Source organism: Saccopteryx bilineata, chromosome 1 (genome assembly GCF_036850765.1).
Source record: "Saccopteryx bilineata isolate mSacBil1 chromosome 1, mSacBil1_pri_phased_curated, whole genome shotgun sequence".
Lineage (NCBI taxonomy): Eukaryota > Metazoa > Chordata > Mammalia > Chiroptera > Emballonuridae > Saccopteryx > Saccopteryx bilineata.
In genome coordinates, this window is record NC_089490.1 from 336,898,718 (window position 1) to 336,925,455 (window position 26,738).

Genomic DNA, 26,738 nt, shown 5'->3' on the forward strand with positions numbered 1-26,738 from the left:
AATACGCAGTCCTTGCCTTTATGGCTTTCCCAGCCTAGCAAAGAGGCTTAAGTATCACCTGATGTCAAAAACCTTTGTTATTTGTAATTAGTATTCTCCTTCCACATATTAATCATTCCACCTATATTTTCCTGTAAAATGACAGTCTAACATTGGCTTTAAGTTTGCCATGCTTCTGTTCTTAAATGTAACCTTTTCCCCAACAATTTTACACCTATCTTTTGAATTCCTACTATCTCTGCATCTCAGGCCGTAGATAACTAGAAGTAAGCGATCTTTTTTTTTTTTTTTTTTTTTTTTTTTTGCCTAGCTTCTATAAATGTCACTAGTTTTGTTTATTAAAATAAATCATTTTTCATAAATTTAAAAAAGAAATGTAAATCTGACTCTTCACATACCAAACCTCTGCCCAGATGTGAAAATATCCCCTGAAGACTTCTGGGGAAGCTATGAGTAGATGCCACTTAGAAGGAACATCAGGACCGTTCTCAGTACCTTTAGGAAGCAACTTGGCCTAGCAGAGCCTTGCTGGGAGCGGGCCCTGCTTGAGAGTGAAGTAAAGTGTTACTTAGGCCAAGGGCCATTTCTCATGCTTGTAAATGTAAGACACTCCTACCCAACCCCAGCTACCCTGTCTCCCGGGGAGACATCAGTACTTCACAGATTTATCCACATACTGCTTAATTTCCCCAAATCAGTTGCCAGTATCAAGCTGTCTATTATACTCCTTTTATGAAATGTATTCGCCTGGTCTGATGTTGTGGCTGTTGAAGGAAGAACATATGGCATTGGCAGACAGTATTTCAAGAGAGATAAAGTAATGAGATGCATTATCCTTTAGTATCGGGAGAAACTAACTTAGATCACATGCCTCCTCTCTAGAAGGACAGACAGGCAGCCCTTTTCAATAGCCCTAACCTATTTCCCACCAAAGGGGAGTCAGTCCTAGGTCTAAAACAAATCAAAGAGCAGACTTTTCTGAGTTTGCAGCAGAATCAGCCTAATTTCATGCCCCGGTCATCAACTGGGTAAAAGCAATGATTGAAAAAAGCAATTTTCTAAAGCCAGTTAATGTTCCATAGTTATTTGTTGACTCGAAGTCCACTATGAACCAGAAGGCTTATAGGAAATTACACTGGAGGAGCTGATGCTTTTACTACACTGTCTTTCTAATTTCCCCGAAGTTTCAAGGCTAGGTTTAATGGCAATTATCACCAATCACTTTAGAGGACTCTGCAATTTTTTATCTTCTTGAACTGACCCAGCATTTTCCTGATGAATTAACATTAGATTAAAATCCTCAGTGTCCTGTAGTATATGCTGATGAAGTCTTTGTATCATAAATAAAACAAGCAGACACTTGCTTTTAAACAATGTGCTTCTTTGGGAAACAAAATGGAAAAGAAAATAAAAGGTCCAGAAATTCTGATAATGTAGTAGCAAACTATTGGATGGGCCCTGACCTTGAACTAGAAGGTTTTGTGTTAAGTACTAATGCTGAGTGTAGAGGACATGGTGCTCCATCTCTGTGTCAGACAGAAGGCAGTCTCATAGGTCACTGAGCTGATGCACTGCAGACAACTAGCCTCCAATTGTTACCTAGAGGTGTGACCATCGATAACCTGACACTATAATAGTGCTAAACAGTTTTATGAGGATGAAGGGGTTTTGGGAATGGTTCAGGAAGAAAGAGTAAGGAAGATTAACCCTGAACTGTGTCTGTTTCCTGTGTTTCAGCAGAGCTTGTAACTATGGTATAGGCTGGCTGTTAGTCCACTGTAATTTTCCTTTCTTCTCTTCCCAGGAGGGCAAGAAGACTTCATTCTTTCTTATGAGCCCGTCACAAGGCAGGAAAGTAAGTTCCCAGGATGCTCTGGTTCCTGATTTCCAGGGCACAACAGGTGACACCATTATAGGAGAGAAAGAGTGAAACAATAAGGACAATAAACACTGCTTAATACTCAGCTGTCCCCCAACCACATGCTCTCTCTTTGGCCCTATCACCAAACAAACACTGCTGACCATGGGCATTGACAGCTCCCAAGAGGATGGAGCAGCCCCCCTCCCCCCAGATGAGTGGTCTTTAATGGAAGAGGCCACATTCGCCTCACTAAAGAACTGGATAAAATCTCCCAGGAGACTGCAGACCACTCACTATTGAAAAAGGCTTTCTAGCAGACCTGTCCTAAGTTCCAGGTCATCTGTAGGCTGCTCCAGGAGCCTGCGTTTCCTTTCCTTGGAGATGTTTATACAGAAGCTCACGGCTGTTACAGTGCAGAGCAATTGCAAGCGTCAGATGAGGAATTGTACCAAATGAACTTCAGAGTTCCTTCTCATCCCACAATACAAAAGAATTTGGGGAAACCCCACAGAGCATAAAGAGTATTTTGAGCTGAGAAAGAGAAATTAAAAAACCAAGTTGTCATTACTACTAACAATTACCTTTTAAAGTCATTATCTAAACAATGGCCAAACAGCTGCTTTGGAATCTTTTTTCCTCCCACTGAATTTACTAAATTCAGTAGTTGTTTTGACATTGTGTGGGCAGAACCTAAGAGTAAGCAAAGCCCCTCCAAATGCTTCTTTTCCTTGACAGACACTGCAGTTGCTTTTTGCTGTTAATAAATTCCAGAAAGTAGTCCCAGCTAACAAACACATGGAATGTTAAACATCATTTTCCCAGTACAGGGCTGTGTGTGGGAAATTTATCCAATGAAGGAATGCCCTCAGCAATTCTTACTGTTTGGCAGTCTTGCCTTAAGCATCACCCTTGAAGGGCAGTTTTGCAGTTTCCATGTCTCTCCTCATCGTCATCTTCCTTTCCCACTCTGTAGTAAACTATACTCGGCCAGTGATTATCCTGGGCCCCATGAAGGACCGGATCAATGACGACTTAATATCTGAGTTTCCTGACAAATTTGGCTCCTGTGTGCCTCGTAAGTATCACTCCTCTTTACTCTGGAAAAAAAAGTTTGGCTCCTTTTGAGATAATAAAACATTCTGTTCCTCCAATAGTCTCTACAGTGATTCAAACACTATCAGTAAGCTATTATTCAAGTATCTTATTTAATTTTCTCTGCCTAATGCATTTAATTTTCCTGCTAAATATTGTTCTCTAGTTAGTGAATATAATATGTTCTCCATACTGACTGTGTTCTCCAAGAAGACAGGATGAATCCTTTCTTTGTAACTGTGATAACATTTATAATAGCATAGGATTATTGATAGGCATCAGTATGTTCTCAAAGATTGCTTGAAATAACAGTGAAGCATCTTTTCCCGTAGAACAAGGGAGGTCCGAATATTAAAATCATCTCAAGATGACTTCAGGCCAGGTGTCAATCAAAAAATGAAATAGCCTTTCCCCTATGTTTTAATAGCCCTAGGTGTTAGAAGGACAAAGACAAGAAAGGGGTATAACGCTTTAATCTACTCTCTAGGAGTTATAAACTTGAATCTGCTTTCTTGTCATTATGGACAGCTATCAAGTCTTCTCGTCCCTCTGAAGTTAGCCCTGTACAATTCTACCGCTCCCCCTCCTTCCACCCATCATACTTTCCCACTCGCCCACTTCTGTCTCTGTTCCCACTGGAACACATTAAAGTGCATAGAAGCCTTCTCTGTGGGTAGACAAACCCACCAGAAAATGTTAAATTTATTAGATAATTAGTGCTTAAATCTGATCCCAACAAATATTTCTTTTTCACTCTACATTTTTTAAGCTGTATGCTGTGAAGCGTCTCTTTCACTTCAGTACTGTAGATGTCACCGGGACTACATAAGACTAGCAGAAACCGCTTGTGCGTGGTACAGGGACAGAAGGGAACTAGGATGATGGCTGTATCTCCTGAAACTGTTCCAACCAGGGCTCTGGGGAGAGATCCTGCTGCAGAATCTGTCCTGAGAAAGACTCTAGATAGAAATGATCAAGCCAAACCCAACTCCATTCATAGCAACTTCCAGTTTGTTCCTCCAATTTTGAAAGAAAAATACAATACAGACCTTAAACACGATTTTCATTTTCTCCTCAACCTTGTGTACTCTTCTCTTACTCTTTTTTAAATTAATAGCACTATATTATAATAGTAAATACATGTCCATTGTACAAAACATGGAAAATGCTAAAAATAAAGTTACACAAGAAAATAAAAATATACAGAACCCTACATGGTACCCATAGATAATATCACTGTTGATATTTTCTTAGATTTCCATCTATTTATTCTATATGCATGTTTTTCTCCAGCACTTGGGTACATATTAGATATATACGGTATTTTTTTTCACTCAACATTATTTAAAATTTTATATAAATACTTTAAGTGATTATTATGTCATTGTTAAGCATTCTTCCTTTATGAGTATTTTGGTTTTTCTCTACTTTGCACTATCATGAATTGTAATTAAATGTTATACTTATTAATAACTTATTGACTAATATAATTGAACATTTTTAAGGATAAAATTTTATGTTTTGATAATTTTTAAAATAGATTTCTAGAAATAGCACAGCTAAGTCAAAGAATAGAAATATATTAACATTTTTTTATTCTAATTGATAGTTTGCCCTTTTCTTCTTACCAAGCAGTTAGCCACCTCTAGCCAAAATTAGAGTTGGTAACTTTCGGTCCCACCTTAAGTGTGATGACCTAATTTTATATCTTTTAAAGTACCTGAATATATTTGTATTGTGTGTCCATTTATTTTTCCTGGTTCTATGACACATTTTCTTGATTCATTGCTTGTCCCATAATCTTTTATTGTGTGCAGGACATTGTGATGCTACAATACTGAGAGTTGAGTAGGATGTTATTTTATATAGATATATATTATACATATATATAAAATGTTGAGTTGGATTTTGTTATTTTATATAGATATAAATATAAAAAAATATATATATAAAATATTAAGTTTTTTGTTCTGACAGGTAATAATTTACTAACAGATTGGCTTCTTCCAGTAATGACTTGGTGAAGGCAGGTTTAGAAGTAACATTCCAAAATGTGACCTTCTGGGGCCACAATATGACCTCTAAACTCTTCGTTTAGAAATGAAAGTGGCATGAATGTAGTCCCCTATGAGTTTCTCTTATCAAGAATCACAGCACTTCATTGCCTGCTGTCTGATGCCTGAAAATAGCCATTCCACATATTTTGTCTAGCTTTATAGTTGCTTATAGTAGGAAGCAAAGACTCTTACCTATTGCTATATCATGGTGCCTCATATTACATATCTTTATATATCTGTGTTGAGAGTGTGATGGAGAAAATAAGTATAAAGAAAGTTTGTGAGTATAAATATACAACCTTAATCTTATTATTTTTTGTTTTATAAAGATACTACAAGGCCAAAGCGTGACTATGAGGTGGATGGCAGAGACTACCACTTTGTCATTTCCAGAGAACAGATGGAGAAAGATATCCAAGAGCACAAGTTTATAGAGGCTGGCCAGTACAACGACAACCTGTACGGGACCAGTGTGCAGTCTGTGAGATTTGTAGCTGAGAGGGTATGTTCACCAGTCATCTTACACCTTCCCTGAAGAAGGGTCCCATGTGGCAAACTGCATCTTATGGTCATTACTCTTCCCTGATTGCAGTTGTAAATTTTGATTAAATATTCTTTTTAAGACTTCTAAGCAAAGAATCCCTTTATAGCATGGTTGTTGCTCTTTGTTCTGATCTCAGTAAAATAAGCTGACTGGCGGGAGGGGGGGGGAGTAAAAACCTAAAGGCATTAAACAGCTTGAAGTTTATGAAGACTCACTTTGTCCTTGGCTTTGGTCCCAGGAAACAACATTGAATTTATTAAGGAAGCTTTATTAGTCTTGGTTGTTTAGATCAGCACCCTCAATTCTTTTTATTAGCAGGAGTTGCGTCTCATCCTTTTGAAAACTTGAGATTCCCATGATGGAAGGTACATAGATGGGAGAATGTCCTAGCCTGCTGCTGCCAAAAATTCCAACTTAAAAGGAGGTGTAGCTGCTGTGATTGCCTTTCTGCTGATAATTTTGAGGCACTGGAAAGGGGAGAACGTTCAAAAGGGATGAGGATAGGAAGGCACTTGAGAGAATTAATTTCATGGGTGGGGGGAATAATAGAGTTAAGAGCCAATTGTATTTGTTATATAATTGCTATTTGTTGGGTTGAATTAATTAATGTAGTGGTATAAATATTAAATAAAATATTTTAATGTCTATCTAAGAGTACACTAAGAAGTGGCATCTATTTCCTTCTCTCTCAAAAGTTAGTTTCTATGAGCTATCTCATACTATTTGTAATCAGTTTCCTGGATATTTGTATCTATTCTCCTCTTTGAATGTGCAGATATGACCTTTGTTAACTTGAAATGTTCTGGCAGGTGAATAATCAAACAGCTTTTAGAAATTTTATAGAGCTGCTACACTTCACAGAGAGCAAACTTGGAATTTATTACTTAATGATAAAGGCTTGAACCATCTTAGTATGTTTCTCCTGTTACTTGTGCTCAACTATTCATGGACTCTGTTCATTTTCACTTAAATATTATAGATGACTTTTTATGCCCTATTGTTGGTTTAGGGCTATTTCTATCTGCATAATGTGCTTTTTCTCTTCTTGAGTGAAGTTCTTCTAGCATCAGGGTAATGAGACCATTTCTCTCCGATAGACAGAATATGATGTGTGACAAATATATCTACTTTTCCAGAAATACTTTATAAAGCAACTCCTTGCTCTGAGCACTCATTGCAGTGGAAGCCAAGTTAAATGGGTGTGCTATAATGTAATAGGGTTTTTATTCATTAACAAACAAGAAATGTATGTGCCCTGTGCAAGCCTCTCTCTCAGAATATAAGAGCTAATAGTTAAGGTAACTCTTTTTGTGTGTGTCCTCTGATAGACTAAGCATAACAAGGCTAGGATACATATAAGCACTCAGCAAATGCTTGGAGAATTGTTCTAAATTTACCTGATTACTTTTCCTTCAAATTTAACATCAGGCAGGGTGAGACAGTGAGGTAACTGTTTATTAGAACCAACAATTCTGTGAGCACTCAAGACTTGTATCTCCGTCCTCCTCACACTGAGACTTTGGGCAAGTTAGTTAATATTTCTAAGCCTTCTTCCTTTCTGCAAAATGTGTGTGATAATACCTTCCTCACAGATCTGGGAATGTGTCTTCTTGACAGTTGTTTTTGGAGATGCTTTACGAGCTTTATGAGAATAGACCCAGTCACATTACACATGGCTACATATCTTCTTTGTACAAACCATCAGGTATTTATTTAAGAAAAGAAAGTTAACTGAGATAACACATGTGGAATGTCTATCACTGTTGCAGACATTTAGTAAGGGGGTAATAAATATGAGTCATGGCAAGCATTCAGTGATAACCTGAAGATCCACTTTTCAACCCTTAGCGATCTTTTTCAACCCTTAGAAACCCATGATTCCTTCTACTCCCCTTAAACACACTTACATTATTTTTAGTGGATGTTGGGTTATGATCACCTTTTCTGGATTAACTCCATATTTTTCTTCTCTTTCTACCAGGGCAAACACTGTATACTTGACGTGTCAGGAAATGCTATCAAGCGGTTACAAGTTGCCCAGCTCTATCCCATTGCCATCTTCATTAAGCCCAAGTCTCTGGAACCTCTGATGTAAGTGAAGGCTTTGGAGGCCTTCATCCAGCCCCTGTTCCATATGACACAGTACATTATTAACAACTCTGCCACAGTGCTTACAAATGGGAATGCCATTGTGGATTTTTCTAAGCATTCCCTTTTTCAAAGCTATACTAAAGTTTTCCGAGCCAGTACAGACATAATGTCAGTAATTCCTTTAATGCCTTCACTAATGTTTCTTGACTTTTATTTTCATTTCACAAGTTGTTGTGTGTGTGTGTGTGTGTATGTGTGTGTGATTTTTGTTGTGTTGTTTTAAGGGTAGATTGACTTAATTTGGTTTGGTTTTTGGTTTGGTTTTCCAAATGATAGGTAACATCATCTTTGAATTGTGTCTTATTTCTGAGAGCAGTTCCATTGGTAAATCTTTTTAAATGTGTAGGTTTGTATAGAAGGAGCAGACAATATTTTAGACTCTTTTCATTGGCATTTCACTTTGTTGTATCATAGAATTCTTATGTTCCTTAATTAGAACCTTAATAGGGAGTTTCTTTATGGTTTCACAGTAAAATATCTATTATTTAAATCAACAGCTCCACACTTGTGCACATTTATGAATAAGAAAAAAGTGCATGATTTTTATTTTTCAGAAGACTTATAAAATACCTTCCTTCAAAAATCACTCAACAAATTGGGCAGATATTCCTGATCTGACTATAAAGTAACATAGTTTCTTTGGCAATCTGATAGAAATTGTTGGCATTACTTTTTAGACAACTCCTGTACAAAAATGAAGCTGCAGTCGCCATAGAGGTAGCAGTGGAAAGAGGCTAAGAAGGATCTGAAAATGGGTCAGGCTAGGATTGATTCTTTGCTTTGCCACTGATCAGTTCTGTGACCTTTAGTTTCGCCCCTCTAAACTAGGCACATTAAAAACGCATACTCCATAGAGCCAGTGTAAAAGTTAAAGGTCATAAATGCTAAGTTCTTCACACAGTCTTTGGCATACAGTAAGCACTCACTAAATAGTCACTGTTATTGCTATAAAATATTTCAGGTTGCTTTATTATAAATGGAATGAAGAAAGCTATTTTATTATTATAAAACACATGAACAGTACAGTGCCTTTTCCAAGCGATCACAAGAGTTCATTGCTAGTGTGTCTTTTGCAAGAGCTTTGCTCAAATATGCCTCTGTTTGGGCCTCAAGACCTCAGAGTATTTGCCAGGGCACAGAAAGTGAACTGCACAGAGCTGCAAAACAGTGTTCCTGGAAGATCAAAGAAATTACTTAATCGTAGGTGAAAACAGTTACTTGCAGGGGCTATCGGCTAACTGTTCTGCCGTTGGCTCTGAGGATGAAGAAATGAAACAAGTTGCAGTTGCTGCAGTTGCAGCCTAAGACAGGGGTCCCCAAACTTTTTACACAGGGGGCCAGTTCACTGTCCCTCAGACCGTTGGAGGGCCGGACTATAAAAAAAACTATGAACAAATTCCTATGCACACTGCACATATCTTATTTAAAGTAAAAAAACAAAACGGGAACAAATACAATATTTAAAATAAAGAACAAGTAAATTTAAATCAACAAACTGACCAATATTTCAATGGGAACTATGCTCCTCTCACTGACCACCAATGAAAGAGGTGCCCCTTCCGGAAGTGCGGCGGGGGCCGGATAAATAGCCTAAGGGGGCCGCATGTGGCCCGCAGGCCATAGTTTGGGGACCCCTGGCCTAAGAGAATTAGCTCCACCGTGGGTCCCTGGGGAAACAGCCAGAGCTGTGTCTTAAAAGCAGACTACGTTCTCATCAATAAAAGATGGACAAAGTTTTAACCAGGGTGAAAAATTAAAAGGTCGCCAACAGTTCAGCCTCATGAATTTAAGTATTAAATTTAATAACATAAAGAGCTTTGCTTACAGTTGACACATGGGAAGCTAGTGTTAACAATAAAATAATGGCTTGCGATCGTACTATCCCCAACAGCGTGTATTAAATTTCTACTCATGTAGGATATTGTGTGTTGGACAAAGTGAATTAAGCAACCACAAATTCCATTATGTAAAAGTCATTTGTAATCTGTGAAGAACCTCATAAATATTACAAGCAATGCTAACATTAATAATAAAAATATAAAAGTGGCTCTCACATCCCAGGAACAGCCTCTTAAAAGCCTGTTTCATAAATAAAAAAATGTTGCATGTCATCAACACGCTATGGTATAAATGGCTTCCCAGGAAACAGGCCTGAGGGAGAAACAGCAGTTGCCCGTTTGGTTCCGTGTGGTATTGGGGAGACAGTCCCATCTGGTGCTCAGTAGGAGGTCTACCTCCTTCCACAACTGTGAGATGACTTATTTAGTTTTGCCTTAGGGCACTGTCACAGCCACTTATCACCCAGGAAAATTACACTACTGAAGGCTGGGTTCCTCCATGAGAACAGTGAACCTGCATAGTGGCTGCAGCCCTAGCCATGCCTCTCGCACGCACGCACGCACGCACGCACCACTCACGCAGGGATGCTGACATTCCAACCAATGTGTCCTCATTTGTGAATGCTGGGTGTTTATTTCCAGCTCACTCTTTTCCAACGCTTTCACTTCAGGAGCAAAGCTGTCCTGAATTGCTCCCTCCCCAGGGAGGAGTGAAGGCTAGGTCAGCTGGAACAAGAGCATGGCAGCTGTCACATTCAAGCATTGATACATCATCACACACATCATTTCTCAAGTGCACTCAACCACACAGCGTATTAGCACACACAGAGCTGACTCTTCAGAGAAGCATGAAATCGGGAGTATGTACGAAAGAGCCGTTCTTCTTACAGAGTGCCGCCTGTAACTTCATTTCCTGCCCAGCCCATGGCACAGAAGCTTTCCTGGGTCTCTTCACCTTGCCACCCCCAGTCTGCTCATAGCTTCTTGCTCCCATGATGGCCTGTGTTCACTTCAACTGTAGTATAATTATATTTATCTAGTCCATTCATTCATTCATTCATTCACTTAATCATTCAATGTGTTGAGTCAGGCTCCTTGCCACACCCTGATGAACAAGCCATGGTCTCTGCCCTCAAAGGATGCATACAGTAGGCAAAAAGACAAAAAACAAACTCATATGATTGAGAATTAAAAACCTAAATTTAGTCACTGCTACAAAAATTGCAAAGGGAATTCAGAGAAGACTGGCCAATACGTTCCAGAGAAGCCAAAGAAGATCCTGGGCTACATGATTTCTTAGTATCTGGAGCAAAACCCTGTCCTGTGAAATGTATCCCTTGGTTTAGCACAGCATCTTCTGTACTCGAGAGTGAGCGCCACTCCCAGCTTTTAGGGCTTGTGCTATGTGGGAATAGGATTATAGACACCATCCCTCAGGACAGGATGAGTTCATTTCAACAACAGACATTCAGGAAAGCCTGGCTTCTTTATGTTGCAGCCATCAGCATCATGTGAATATCTGACTTAAGGTTTTTGAGTGCTTGCATCAGATTTACTCTTTATTAAATGTACAACCTTAGGCCCGGCCCATGGTGGAGCAGTGGATTGAGGCCTTGGGCTTGCCCAGTCAAGGCACAGACCACAAGCAATCAGTGAAGCAATAATGAGTTGATACTTCTCACTGCCCTGCCCCTCTCTCTCCTCTTTCTGTAAAATCAGTAAATGAAATTTTTAAAAATAAGTAAGTAATAAAATAAAATAAATGCACAGCCTTAGGCAACTAACTCTCTCTACTACTTCAGGCCTCGGTTACTTGTTCTCAAAAAAGGAATTGAGTAAGGCCACGTGTCCAGACTCAGATCTCTGGCCTCCTAAGTGGCAGGCAACGGCAGCCATGCTTTTGAAATCTACATGCAGCTGTGGTGCTCCCGATGGACTAACTGAAATGCCTCTACTCTTGGCTGGACTTTTATTAGTCACTCTGGTATTCTAGTGATGATCAGAGGCAATGATTGGCAATCTTTGATGAAAAAATGGAAAGATGAAATAATTTGTATTTAATAAGTTCAATTTGGTAGGGAAAAAAAATAACACTATAAGACATAGGAGAATAAAGCTGCCACCAGTTAGGAGTCAGTAGATTAGGTTATTTTCCATTTTTCTATCACCTCAATTTGTCCTCGAGACTAGGTTGGATTTAAATAAACTTACCGTGATTAAGCAGCGTTTATATCCAGCTAATGATACACCAGTGGTTGACAGACTAACAGAAAGAAAGGGACAGAGAATCTCAGGCATAATTCCTTTACAGCCCATTCTATGAGAACAAAAGTAAACAAATAAGCATTGGAGATTCTTCCTTAACAAGCTCCTGACTCCATCCTGGCTCACTATTTGCTATTACTGTACTTGCTTATAGTCTATTTGAAAATATTTTGGTCCTAGCGCTTTTGACTGTTACATTCCTTCTGTGTGCATTTTAATTCAAGCCGTCTTCAGCAGCTCCTTGAGATTACATCTGATTATAAAAACAGGCAGTTCAGGGCTCTGAACTTTCCTGCCTTGCCATGTGGGGAAGTTAAGCAGCTGAGAGCTGCAGAATTCCGTTCAGCCTGGAAGATAAACACCCCCAAGGGGGGCTGTCACCTCCTCTATAATTCTTTAGAAGCACCTTCTGTGTTTCTCCATTCCACATGTTTTCTGCTAGGCCTTGAGGATGAGCAGCAGCCCTTGGGGAGGATGGAGGAGCCGAGAAATCAAAGCCTTCTGCACAGTCAGGGCCTGAGAACAGTCAGGTTGTGTTCACTCAGATGTAGTGAGGCCCAAAATGCTGTGATGTACTTGCCCTTCTGGCCGTCTCTTACTTCTCTGATCACCCCTGGAAGATTTTGTTCAATTCTACAACCCACATTTAAGAGAGGTCGAGGTAGAGGAGGACAAAGTCCAAGGAGGGGTGACCAGGAAGATTAGGATTCAGAAATCCTGTCCAAGGAGAGGATAGATGAAGGAAGTCCATTCTGAAAGAGTGGAAACTTCAAGGGACACGTGAGGGCTTCATTTAAAGACCCTAGGGCCTATTGTGGAGGAGGGAAGTTTAGCCCTACTTTGTGGAACTGCAGACCAATAACTAGAAATAAAATTTTTAAAAAAGATTTCCTGGGGGGAGGGGGGATTCCTGCTGCTAAAATTATTCTAGCAAAGGGGAGTCCCAGGTACAAACTAGGAAGCTGCTGCTGAGGTTACACCAGGCTTCCTGCAGGATTCATTTTTGCCAGACATTTTAATTTTTCAGGATTTGGATCATCCTTGTGTATTCTAATACTAAACTTTCATTTTCCTAGGGAAATGAACAAGCGTCTAACAGAGGAACAGGCCAAGAAAACCTACGATCGTGCAATTAAGCTAGAACAAGAATTTGGAGAATATTTTACAGGTAACGGGTTTTTTTTTTATAATTTAAAATTTCTTTCAATTACAATGACATACATGGCAGGGAAAAAGAGGGTTTATAGCTGTTCATATAGAAAATATACAATAATTAATAGATAATGATATATAAACTCTTTTTTGCATACTCACAACTGTAAACCTACTTTTGCCCCACTCTGTACAATTGTTAGTTTCGAGTGTACAACATAGTGACTAAGCATATATATAACTTACAGAGTGATCACCCTGAAAACTCTAGTAAAGGTAAGTTCATTTACCCTCAAACTGTGATAAAGGAGATAAATTGCCTGACATTTGGCATAAATGAGGGCCTGGTATATCTGGGCATTGAAACCTTCCTGCTGAAAATCCCTAATTCCCCTCTGCTTCACCCATTTACTTCAGACTCTGGCTTCTCCCTGCTCTGAATTAAACTGCAGCCAACTTCCGGATTCCCAGGGGTCCTATCCACAACCAGGGATGCCGGATGCCACTGAGCTATCTCCCGCTATAAAGGAGAGTTTTAGCCTTGATGCTTCATTAAACTGTCCCCCTGGTATCATCAGAAAACTTGAAAAGGAAGCTTTTAGGGTTCAAAATATGCAGTATCCGAAGCAGTGACTCTTGAGAAGCAGCCTAGGGCCTCCATTCTGTGCTTCAATGACCTGGAGGCCTGTCTCCCCATGAGCACTCATGAGCAAGGAAGGGTCTTGAAACACTTCTCTGTGTTTCAATTCATTTCTTGTCAGGTCTTAATGCAGAACTTTTATTCTTTTTAAACATTTCCTTGGAAACATGAAGTTTGGGGAATAAAGGAAGATTTTCTTACCTTGAATATCCTGAGTTTGCACATATATTTTCATGAAACATTAATCAAATACAAAGAGTGAGCAACATTTGTGGAAGTTTCCTTACAACCGTTAGTTTGAAAACAAGGAATTTCCTCCTGAATTACCTTATGTGAAGTTAGATTTTTTTTTTTTATCTTATACAAAATAGAAAAACACCAGTGGCTTAGCAGTTTGAAAATATATTTGTTGAATTGGGTAATCTTAAGTAAAATTTCTATCAATAACAAAGATAGAAATTACATTTCAGCCTTAAAGAGCATCCAAGGTAGGATCATCAAATGAAAACAATGTATTTGACGATGGTTTATATTCCAGAATAAAATACAGTAATCAATATATTCTGAGGAGTGTTTTTGAACATCTAAACCAGGGGTCCCCAAACTATAGCCTGCGGGCCTCATGCGGCCTCCTGAGGCCATTTATCCGGCCCCTACCGCACTTCCAGAAGGGGCACCTCTTTCATTGGTGGTCAGTGAGAGGAGCACAGGATGCAGATGCATCCACATCCTGTGCTCCTGGAGTATTGCATGTGGCGGCTCCGCAAAGCACGGCATAGCTCATGTACAGTACTACTCCCGGTGACATGGGACACACACGTCACGGCTCCGGAAGCGCGTCATATCATTTGTTACGGCTAGCAGTGACAAATATGGAACCGGACCTTGACCATCTCATTAGCCAAAAGCGGGCCCATAGTTTCCATTGAAATACTGGTCAGTTTGTTGATTTAAATTTACTTGTTCTTTATTTTAAATATTGTATTTGTTCCCATTTTGTTTTTTTACTTTAAAGTAAGATATATGCAGTGTGCATAGGGATTTGTTCATAGTTTTTTTTTATAGTCTGGCCCTCCAACAGTCTGAGGGACAGTGAATTGGCCCCCTGTGTAAAAAGTTTGGGGACCCCTGATCTAAACCATGCCTGGCTGAAACCATGTCTAAAACTAAACTATGGTGGTGCAGTGAATGGACTGTAGACCTAGAATGCTGAGTTTGCCGGTTCAGAATCCTGGCTTGCCTGGTCAAGGCATGTGCAACCAGTAGTTGATAAACAACTAAGGTAGAACAGCTATAGGTTGATGCTTTTTGCTCTGCCCCCATCTCTCACTCCTCTCTCTAGGGAATCAATGGGTAAAATCTTTAAAAAATAAAATAAAATCTAAACCACAGTTCAGTACCAATTTATTTCTAAACCTTATTGTCATAAGGATAGTACTAACATGTTTTAGAGCTCTGGATACAAGATAGCTTTTGTTCAAAGAAAATAAGAAAATGTATTTAAATCTACTCTAAGTGACTTGATATTTTAGGTAGTACACAGTTTAGCAGTTTGTGTATGTTTCCTCCTATTTGTGTTTCTTATAAGTAGTTACCATAGGATATTCTCAACATGAGCATATAGGTAAAATTTTATTTAACTGGATTACTTGGAGAATGGATGGGGTTTCTTTTCAAAGGTTTTGGGGGTTGAGGAGATTTACTAAAGTTTCTTTTAGAAACTTTATTATTTTTTCTGTGTCTGAAATATCTGAATTTCTGTCCCCGACAAAGTAAGGATACAAAACTATAAAGCCAGCTTTTTCTGAGAAATGGGGAGCTCTTACTCTGAAAAATTGATCAACACCTTGCTTAAGGCCTGGCCCAGAGTAGACACACATAAAATGTAAATGAATGAATGATTCCTTATCCAGAACAGCAGACGGACATGTAGAAAGTATAAGGCCTGTTGTGCAGGTCTTGAAAGCATTTATTTTCATCAGTGATGTGGCCTTGCTTACATGGATTTCCTGCTTTTTCTTACTAATGAAAAGTAATAATAAGCTTCCTGATGAGTCTGTCACTGGTTTGAGTTTCTAATGTGTGATCTATGATTGATTCCTAACTCTAGGCGCATTTCCTTTGTTTTAGCTATTGTCCAAGGAGACACTTTAGAAGACATATACAACCAATGCAAGTTTGTCATTGAAGAGCAGTCTGGGCCTTTCATCTGGATTCCCTCAAAGGAGAAGTTATAAATTAGCTACTGCACCTCTGACAACGACAGAAGAGCATTTAGAAGAACAAAATATATATAATATACTACTTGGAGGCTTTTATGTTTTTGTTGCATTTATGTTTTTGCAGTCAATGTGAATTCTTATGAATGTACAACACAAACTGTGTGAAGCCATGAAGGAAACGGAGAGGCCAAAGGGTGGGACAGAAAGGACACTGCGGTATGCAGGAGGCTTTGGTTTGCTCGAGGGGCCAGGTGTAGGGACGAACCTCTGACGGGCTTTGTGCTCAAGAGCTGGGCAGCCTCCTCACCCAGCAGATGTCCAGAGCTGACTTAGCTGCTGAGCTCTCTGTGTTTTTTGCTTTAAAGAAAAGTTGCCAGCACTTGAACTTCACCAACCTTCCCATTACCCACATCTGTAATTGGTCCACTTCGAATCTGATAACTATGCACATCCTTTGATTTCATAACAAGCAAAGGAAAGAAAGAAGGAAAAGAGAAAGGAGTCCCTTTGGAGACAGCATAATATCAGGGAAGGATAAGCGTGTAGTTTCTTTGGCATCTGCAAAGACGGGCATTCCATAGAACTCGCCAATGTGTGGAGGACTGACCTTACCGAGGGGAGGGTATTTCACCTGGGGTTACCTTTCTGATTGTTTATTGTCTATTTTGCCATTTATAAAGTGAAAGAAGGCACTAAAGATGAGAATAATTTATACGATAAAAATATATTAAATGTATAGAAACAAATTTCTATAGGTTAAAAAAGTTTTGTGAAATATTTTGTAAAGACTGAAAGACTAACTGTATGCACTACCGCAGATGATCAAATTCAAGAACTGGAAGTTGCACTCTCCCTTTTGTTGCCATTAAGAGCATCTGAGTTCCTTCCGAAGTTGAACACAGATTTCTCCCTCACTTACCTCCCATGACCTTCCTTCCCGAGTAGTGATGCACTAACATGGAGCACATCCCTTAATGAGTTGCCCTCATGGATATTTTTGGAAGGCATTTGGTTAATGCCTTTATAAGCTGATGGCTTTCAGAGACAAACTCATGCAAACAAGCTAAAAGGAAGATACTGATTTTCCCTTGTAAAACAACCTGGACCTGCCATGCAAATAGTTGAATAACTTTGTTCCTAGTTACTTACATACAATTCTTAAAGAATCATTTAGTATTTTGGCCAACCATGAGTAATTAGGAGATGGGTTTGGGGGTTGTTTTTTTCACAAGTAACTGAGGTTTTGTAACAGCCAGAGATGGTATAGAGTTATGGAGAGATCTGTACCAAGATGTACTATTTCTTTGAGGAAGAGAGAGAGAACTATCTGGTTGGGCTGAGGGGTACAGACTTGTTTCTGTGTACCGGGCAAAGCAAACCATAGGAAAGAAAATGGGATGGCTTTGAGCTCAACCAATTGAACTGCCTCTTTTAGGGGCTGCACCTGGACCAAGTTTATTTTTTAGCAATTATAATAATGATGATTTTTTTTTAAAGGAACCTCCCAAAGCCTATATCCTATGTTAGAGCTATGGTGATATTTGCTTTGCTTGTGCCCAATGTGTTTAGAGAGAGACTTTTCTGTGATCTCAACCACTCAACTCTGGGTTCAGTGCAGGCCCAGACTAAGCCCCATCGCCTTACTTCTGGGGTACATCCAGACCTGGCAGGCACTCTGCCACACTGTGCAGCAAACCAGCATGCAGGCTGGGGTGGGAGAACAAGAGGTAGAGCCATTAGCAGTGATGGGGCTTCTTCACAGCAAGAACATCAAAGCTCAGAATGAGGGTCTCTTTCCAAAAACAAGCGTTGTTCATCTTACACTAAATGCCACTCTGCCTGGCTGCAGTCACCAAAACAAACAAAAGGCAAAATTATGCATCTACCTGTAGTCTTGAGGCTGCCTTTGCCACTGGAAGGGCTGGCAATGTATTTTCCCTCTGATGAAAGTCAAATTTCTGGAAATTTCCTTAGGTTGCTCAAAATGTTAAAGATGTGATTATGTTTGCCATTCGCCAGTTTCAGGTCGAGGTCCACTTTCATCAATATTGCTCCCAGAAGTTTCTGCCACCAGAATGCCATTCCTGATCCCAGCTCTATTTTTAGGCCACCAGGATAACTTCTTTGGTTTCTCAACTGAGCATGCAACCATTTATTCAAAGGACTGTCATTAATGAGTAGATGTTTTCGCGGGTCGTGTGATGTGCTTTCCATTTAATATTAAGTATTGTTGTGGCTGAGTACAATCAAGTTGAACCACCAACCCTTGGTTTTGTAGTAATATAATTATTTATTTTCCTAGTGTAGATGCTTTCAGATTAGAATGGGCATTTGCACTGATTTTTTTATGTAGATTTATATAAATATATATATACATATATATTTGCTTGAAGAATCACCAAGCAAATTGGTGAGAGGGCCTTTTTCCTATAGAATTTACACCTCCATTTGTTGTGTTGTCTTGCGCTTCCCAATGTTGAGGTCTCTATGGCTCCAAGGAACCGGTGTATTTTGCAGCAAACCTGACAACTAGTGTGGAAATAGCAGCAGAGTTACCCAGATGACATCTGGTGCAAATGCACTTGTAGCCTGGGGCCAGACTGGTGCTAACTGCAGACTTTGTCCGGAGCTCTCTCCAATCTGAAGGCTTGCTGGGGGCGCAACGTCACCTTCACATGCTGGGCCCTTTCAGAAAAGTGCCAGATCGTGTCACTGGTGCTATTTTTCATGCTCTGGTACAATGTGTAGCACCACAGGGGTCTCAGCTTTACCAAATTCCAAATCCTATTTGTCAGCTAATTGCAGGGGCATTTGGTTTTGCTCTTCTCCCATGGGATTTGTTGGCCATCTCTTTACAGGCCTTTTCTCCCAGCCCCGAGTTCTTGGGTTGGCTCGACCTATGTAGTGAGCCCACCTTACTAAGCTGCACTCGGGCACCTGTGAGCTGTCTTAGATCCACTGCCAGCCCTTCAGGACTCCAAGCCAGGAAAAGCCCTCGCCTCCCTGGCTCTCCCCTTAGTTCTTTCCTGTTCTGCCTTCAGCCCTCCCCGCTTCTCTTTCTATCTCATTCTGTAGCTCTTTCTGTGTACTCTGCTCTTATTCTTCCTTCCTGTCTTCTCCAAGTTGTTAACTTTCCTATGATCCTTCTTTACTCCCTCCCCTTTATTACTTATCTCTTTGTCTATCTCTCCTTTATTCTCAGTCTCTCTCCCCTCCTTTCCTGTTCTTTCTCTTTCTCTCACATCTGTGATTATCTTCTTTCCCCTACCCCACTTCTTCATTTTTCTGTCCTCTAAGGGCTCATGGCTGTTTCAGACAGCAAATCCATAGGCTGAACTGATGACTCAAATAGTTTGGGTCACTGTGTCACCTCAGCAACCCAGAGAGCAAAGCTGAGCATGAGGTCCTGCACTGGAGCTGCTCCAGCACACCTCCCCGAGCCAGCCTGCACCACTGCCCTGCAGTGACGCTGCACACTCTCTGGGTCTGCTGGCACCTGGGTGCCCCTCTGCAGAAGGCTGGTCCAAAGCGAGCCCACTCCCAGCACCATCCCGTGGCTCTAAGGACACTTCCTTTCAAATAGGCAGACTCTGGCCCCGACAATTACTCTGACAACAAAACTCTTTCTTCTCACTGAAGCCATGCCATCGCCTCCATCTGGAGAGAGACTTTTTTTCCCCATTCATAAACTTTATTCCATTTTTCTGTAAAGCCCCCTCTGCTTTTCAGCTGGTGATTGCTCTGGTGAGATTGAATGGACTAGCTAGTGAAAAAACATCTCTTTTTTTCTTGGTCCCGCCTAAATTCCTACAAAAATATTTAAGAACTCAGGCTAGTTCCTAAGTTTATCATAGTAATTTGTCACTCCTAGAGGAACAAAAGGGACATTAAAGCATGTGGAGCACCTCCTGCGACAACTGATTTGCCAGAGGACTCCCTAGAGAACTGTGTGGATATGCATTTTTATTAAAGTGTATGTATGGCATATATGGTGTGTATGTCATGTATACACATACTGCATTGGGTATGAATGAATATGGATGGAAACCCATGCACATACTCTAGCCTGTAAATATCCTTCCTCACTGAAAACTGTGCTCTGGAAATCATGTCTTGTACAGCTGTGCAGTTTCTTGTAGCAGCTGAGGACAAGCTAAGACGGGTGGATGATTTAGACAAAGATCACCTCAAAGGTAGAATTCAGAATCTCCCTAGCAACTCATGAGGACAGACAACCAAATGTCAAGGTTGGCTCCCAATGGGATGGCAAACTTTTCTTCTCTCCTTTTTAAATCTGTGTTATCCTAAGTGTGTCTTAATTTCTGAGTGCACCAGGCTGTACCCGTGAGAGCCTTTCAATATGACAGTTTAGTGCTTTTCTCCGACAGGATGTTCCTCCATCTAGCCATAGTGCAGGACGGGAGGGAGGGAAAATACTCCTTGCCTGGGCTGGAGTTTACAGAGACACTGCACAGCTTACACTCCTGTTAAGTGTAAATATTCGACACTTCCATTCCATTTGTGTAAAAAAATAAAGCACACACGGTTATAAAGTCAAGATGTATATTTCATACTCAGTGTGTCCGTGCATACTTATTGCGTAGCCGTTGTCAGCGTCACCACTGTATAAAAACACTTGATAGAGTTTATAAATGTATCATGGTTTTATTCTAAGATATAAATATAATATTAAGGCATTTTATACTTTATAGCAAATTATTTACTCCCAAAGCATAATTTTTTTTTATTTCATAAAGAACAGAATCATTGATTTCTATTTTTATCCCATTTTTCCGATTTCAGGACTGAAGTGTAGTCATATAGTTTTGCTTTGAGAAATATGGGTGCTCCTGAGAGAAACTGGAAGGGAAACCTTTGCATATTTTTAAATGGACAATACTCTGGGGCCACAAAAGAGATCAGGCTCTGATCTGAACATACCAGAAGTGGTTTAAGTTTGGGACCCTGAACCTGCCCAGATGATGTTCTAGAGTCTTCCAAGTTCACAAGCATGCTTTGTCATACTGACATTTAGACAGCACAGGTCTGAAAGCTGAAGGGCTGAAGGGAATTCCTCCCTCAAAGGGGTGAAATTTCACCACCAAAGTGAGCTTTCTGAAGTATGTTTTGCCTCAGGATAAACCATCACATCATTGGACCAGCCACTCAGAAAGCCAGACTTGTTGGTCACACTGCCTTGGTCATCACTGTGAGCCCACAGGAGTTCCCCCAAAAAGTTCTGTCACTGTCCCTGGTTCTTGGTGACGGTGAGCAGAGACATCAGCAGCACCAGTGAGAAGGTGCTGACGGAGGCTGCAAATCTAACGCAGGCCTCACATTTTGACAGTTACTCCGTTTTTAACAAGTCCACAGTCTCACCAGGTATACTATTAATGGTAACACTATACAACAGTCAGATTCACTGTAATATTGCTTGTTAGGGGAATAAGGGGGGGGCTAAAAAAGTTTTGATTTTCCTTCATGTCTGTCCTATTTTATTTTCATGTATACAACCTTTTAAAACATACTCACTCCAGAAGTCTCTAAAACTAGAAATGGCCTGACCAGGCAGTGACACAGCAGATAGAGCATTGGCCTGGGATGCTGAGGACCTAGGTTGGAAACCCTGGAGTTGCTGACTTGAGTGTGGGGCTCACCAGCTTGAACACAAGGTTGCCAGCTTGAGAGTGGGATCATACACATGACCCCGTGGTTGCTGGCTTGAAGCTCAAGGTCACTGGCTTGAGCAAGGGGTCACTCATTCAGCTGTAGCCCCCTGATCAAGGCACATATGAGAAAGCAATCAATGGACAACTAAGGTGCTACAACTATGAGTTGATACTTCTCATCTCTCTCTCTTCCTGTCTGTCTGTCCCTGCCTGTCCCTCTCTCTCTCTTGCTCACTCTCTCACTTGAAATAGTAATAATAATAATTAATAATAATAAAGCTAGAAATGGACTGCATAACTCAACCTAAGAAGACCTGCCTGTGAACCATTGAGCTTTGTAGATAACTCTGAGACTAAACATCCAGTGGCAGACTTCACAAGCTCAGTGGGGCACAAAGCTAAGGAGCACTGATAGAAGGGCCACCAGCTTTCTCAGTACAACCAGAAGTAGAGTCTTTGGAGCTGTCAGGAGGACAATGTCTTCTATGGGTCAGGACTGTTGGATCTTACAACCCCATTCCTTGCTCTCTGTGACCCTCCTTTCCCTAAGGAACATCTCAGGAGGCACCACTGCTATGATGAAACTGACCCCCTCTCCTTCCATATCAAGTCCAGACTTTGTCCCTCATTCTCTCAGCACAGCTGAAACAAAGCTAGAATACTTTGTCAAACTTTGCTAAACTGAGGATAACAAAAGACAAATGACAGATCATCTGACTTAAGAGATGAGCGTATTGCCCAGCTGCCATGTGACAAGAGTCATCTTTCCCCCACCACCCTCGAACACAGACCATGGGACAGTGGATAAAGCAATGACCTGGAATGCTGAGGTCACCAGTTTGAGACCCTGGGCTTGCCCAGCCAAGGAACATATGACAAGCAATCAATGAACAACTAAAGTGAAGCAACTATGAGCTGATACTTCTTGCTCTGCACCTCCCTTTGTAAAATCAATAAATAAAATCTTTTAACAATAAATAAAACACAGACCTGATGTCAGAACCTTCACTTCCTCGCAGCACACCTGAAATACTGTATCCATCATCCTGTGGTACCAGCTGCAGGTGAACCATGCCTGCTGTCTCCATCCCTCTTGCTCCCACATGCTAGACTAACTACAAATGGGAGTGAGTCACTGTGGTTACCTTGGATGACTCCTTAACTGTCAAATCAACTTACATGCAGATTCTGATGCAATAGATGCAAGGAGGAGCCAATAGCCCAGGAAAAGCTGACATGGAGTGGCCAAACTCTAATCTAAACTGTCGCTAACTACCTACTAACAGGTCATAGAGCAGCACTGTTATTAATGAAATCGAAATTACAGTGCCTCATGTGTAGTAAGCAAAATATTGTAGTAAGATATTGTTTCCTGTTGTTTGTGTCACGTATGGAATGTATTTCCGGACCTGCAATCAGAGGGTTCTAAGGGACTAACTCTCCTGCTGAGAACTATAAAACATTCAGCTCTTCTCGATGCTGCCCCCTAGCTTTTCCTCACAGGTCCTAATTTTAGAGTCAAACCAATGCACAGACCCTCTTCATCCAGCCGAGACAGCTAGTAAAATTGGAAACCTCCACCTCAAATCTACTCAAGATAACCAATATCTATCTAAGACAAGGTTCCAAACTGAAGTAAAGCAACCGAAGAACTGATGACTCTTTCCAAAAGTCATCATATTATAGAATTGTGCACCTGAAATTATGTGATTTTATTAACCAATGTCATACTAATTAATTCAACTTTTTTTTTTTTTTTTTTTTTTTTTTTAAAGATACAGAGAGAGAGTCAAAGAGAGGGATAGATAGGGACAGATAGGAACGAAGAGAGATGAGAAGCATCAATTATCAGTTTTTCGTTGCGACACCTTAGTTGTTCATTGATTGCTTTCTCATATGTGCCTTAACCATGGGCCTTCAGCAGACTGAGTAACCCTTTGCTCGAGCCAGGGACCTTGGGTCCAAGCTGGTGAGCTTTGCTCAAACCAGATGAGCCCACGCTCAAGCTGGCGACCTTGGAGTCTTGAACCTGGGTCTTCTACATCCCAGTCCGACGCTCTATCCACTGCGCCACCACCTGGTCAGACAAGTCAATTTTTTAAAAAGTCAATGTAGATCTGTTCTTTTTAGTTTCCCAAACCCTGGTCCACATCCTTCATAATGAAACTCTAAATTTTGAATTTAATTTGCCATAGTCTATTATTTGATTATTTTAAGAGTCTAAGTAACATCAGTATGGCCTGAAGGCCCGCAGCATATACACTGTATGGTGCTTAGTCCTTTTTCTCTACCAAAATAATTTCTCTTTCGCTTGCCAGAATAATTCCCACAAAAGGCATTTAAAAATTTAGAGGTATTCTTGCAGATAAGAAAAATATATATATAAAGGGCAAATGATTCGCAACACACTTTACAACTAATACCAATGCATCAGTAGAACATCACTGGTCTAAACTACTCACAGCCAAAATAGTGTAAGGCCTGTCTTCTGTGTTCTGGTTTCCAATATAGTCTGGATGATTGACTCGGGTGACATCTTCTCTTCCAGGATTCCGAAGGATGACCTGTGTGAAATTGCACAGCAGAAACCTAATGTCCAAACGAAGCATAGATTTTATTTTAGCAAAATACAGTAGACTCTACTTCTATCTGAAAGAAGAAAAATACCTTGTTTTCAAGGAGGACATTAAAGATCTTAAATTCCCTGTGGCTTCAAATAGCCATTTATAATTGACTGTTCTTTTTTTTTTTCTTTTTTTAAGAAATTTTCTGCAGTCTCATATTTATCACCACAGATCCAGATCAGCAGCTCATTAGCTCAGGCAGCTGATTAGATCAGTGGTTGTTTAGGTTAGTGGTTGATTAGGCTACACAGAATGGCAAGATTAGGCAGATGATTGAATTAGGCAGGTGATTGGGCTGTCTGATTACATTAGGTAGATGATTAGATGCAAGATTAGCAACAGGTCCTGCTTTTGTCAATTAACAGAGACTAAATGGTGATGCACCAGGTTAGCCAAGTATTTTTTGAGACACATATTAAGACAGTCAGTTATGCTCATATCTGTGCTAGTGAAAATTATTGAGATGCTTCCACATTGTGAAATTAGTCTGTTTTCTTAAAGCCATAATTTTTGTTTATAGAATGGCATCAGAGTAATGGCAGCGTCAAAGATACCCTTGATCTCTCCCTTGAAATTTCAATAAACTGTACAGCTATAACTCAGCAAGAGAACCCCAGCTGAGCTCACAAGCATGCCTGAAAGATCTGTGCACCCACTCAAATAAAAGTGGTAAAAGTAAAAAATGGGGACAGAAGATAAGAAGGACTTGCAGTCTGGATCAGGGAGAGGCCTGGACTGCCCAGGCTTTTGTCTACTGGGGCTCTAGGAGACAGGGGAAACCTGGAGTAACTAGGTCTTCTTCTGTCTCGAGGAGCAGAGATTGGAGAAATTTGGTGTGATACTGAAACAAAGCAGCAGAGCATGGAGTCACCCACCAGAGTTCCAGGTCTTCCTGCAGCCCACACTCAGAGACACAAAAATACAAAGTAAGGCCCCTCAGCCTCCCAAGTACCGCCTCCCTCCCCTCCTAGGTACAGAAAGTGGCAGAGACATATCCCACAGCTGAATGAAGAACAAAGATGCTCTGTGTCTGGTTCCCTGTGCTGTTGGGACACAGAGAGGAGCACCAGGAGGCTTAGGATCACCATTGGTAAAGCCGCAAAGCCCTCACAAGTCCCATCCAGTATTGCAACTGCAGCTCCACCTTCTCCTTTGCCACAGCAGTTTCTCCACAGAGTTCAGCCTGGAATTTTACAAAGCTAAAATTTGTAATCCAGCACCATCTATGGAAAAAGATAAAAAAAAACGCACTCAGAAATTTTTTCTTCTGGCCTTGGCCAGTTTGCTCAGTGGATAGAGTGTCAGCCCAGCATGCAGACTTCCAGGTTCAACCCCCAATCAGGGCATACATGAGAAGCAACCATCTGCTTCTATTCTTGTCCCTCTCTCCCTTCTCTCTCTCTTCCCCTCCTTGCATCCAGTGGCTCAGTTGGTTAGAGTGTTGACCTGGGGCACTGCAGATAGCTTGAATGGTCTGAGTGTCAGCCTCAGGCACTGAGGATAGCTCAGTTGATTTGAGTATCAGCCCAAGACAGGGCTTGCCAAGTGGATCCCCATAGGGTCAGGGTGTATGTGGAAGTCTGTGACTCTATCTCCCCTCTTCGCACTTAAAAAAGAAATTTTTCTTCTATTTCTTTGTATCTTTGTTGTTGTTGTTGTTGTTTTGCTTGTTTTTGATAATTTATTTTGGTTTTTGGTTTTTGTGGTTTTTCTTTTTAATTTTAATTTTATTTTAAAATTTATTGTTATCTTTATTTTTGTTGGGGGTTTTTTGCTTTATTTATTACAATACCGCTCTAAAATGCCCTCAAGGCAGAAAAACAGGGAATACCATGACTACCTAAGAAATAGACATAGTTCAGAAAGAAAATAAAAAATCTCCAGAAAGCAATCTCAATCATGTGGAAAGCTTGGAGTTAAATGATAAAGAATTCAAAATTGGAGTTCTGAAAATACTCAATGAGATGCAAGAAAACACTGATAGGCAACTTAATGAGCTCAGAAAACAAAATGAATATTCAGCAAGTAGATTGAAACTTTAAAAACAGAGATGAAGAACTCAATACATAAACTGAAAAATGAACTAGCAAGGTTAGCTAATAGAACTGGCCAGACAGAGGAGAGAATCAGTAACATTAAAAACAAACAACTAGAGATTATACAGAGGAAAAAAGAGACTCAAGAATTTTTAAAAATGAGAGAGCACTATAAGAATTGTCCAACTTCACCAGAAAGATCAATATAAGAATAATGGGTATTTCAGAAGAAGCAGAGAAGGAGAATGGAATGGAGAGCTTATTCAAAAAATAATTGATAAGAGCTTTCCAAGCCTATGGAAAGAGTTAGATCCTTGAATCCAAGAAGTAAACATACTGCCTAATTACCTCAACCCAATCAGACCTTCTCCAAGGTACAATGTAGAAAAAATGTCAAAAATCAATGACAAAAAAAAGAATTCTCAAAGCAGCTAGGGAAAGGAAGAACATAACATATAAAAGATGGCCCATTACATTATCATCAGATTTCTCAGCGGAAACTTTACAAGCCAGAAGAGAATGGACCCAAATATTCAAAGTACTGAAAAAGAGGAATTCCCAGCCAAGAATACCATATCCACCAACGT

General features: G+C 40.3%; 1 protein-coding gene across 21 annotated transcripts in view; it reads left to right on the plus strand.

Annotated features, from left to right (window-relative positions):
* Nucleotides 1-20,380, plus strand: part of DLG2 (discs large MAGUK scaffold protein 2) — a 2,196,962-nt gene extending 2,176,582 nt beyond the window's left edge. For all 21 annotated transcript variants that reach the window (XM_066248982.1, XM_066248991.1, XM_066249001.1 and 18 more), the window contains 6 exons: nt 1,805-1,855; nt 2,835-2,936; nt 5,340-5,512; nt 7,536-7,645; nt 12,885-12,976; nt 15,731-20,380. In XM_066248982.1, coding sequence (XP_066105079.1) covers nt 1,805-1,855; nt 2,835-2,936; nt 5,340-5,512; nt 7,536-7,645; nt 12,885-12,976; nt 15,731-15,837 — 635 coding nt within the window. In that variant the 3' untranslated portion in view covers nt 15,838-20,380. The remainder of the gene's footprint in view (nt 1-1,804; nt 1,856-2,834; nt 2,937-5,339; nt 5,513-7,535; nt 7,646-12,884; nt 12,977-15,730) is intronic.
* The last annotated feature ends 6,358 nt before the right edge of the window (nt 20,381-26,738 follow it).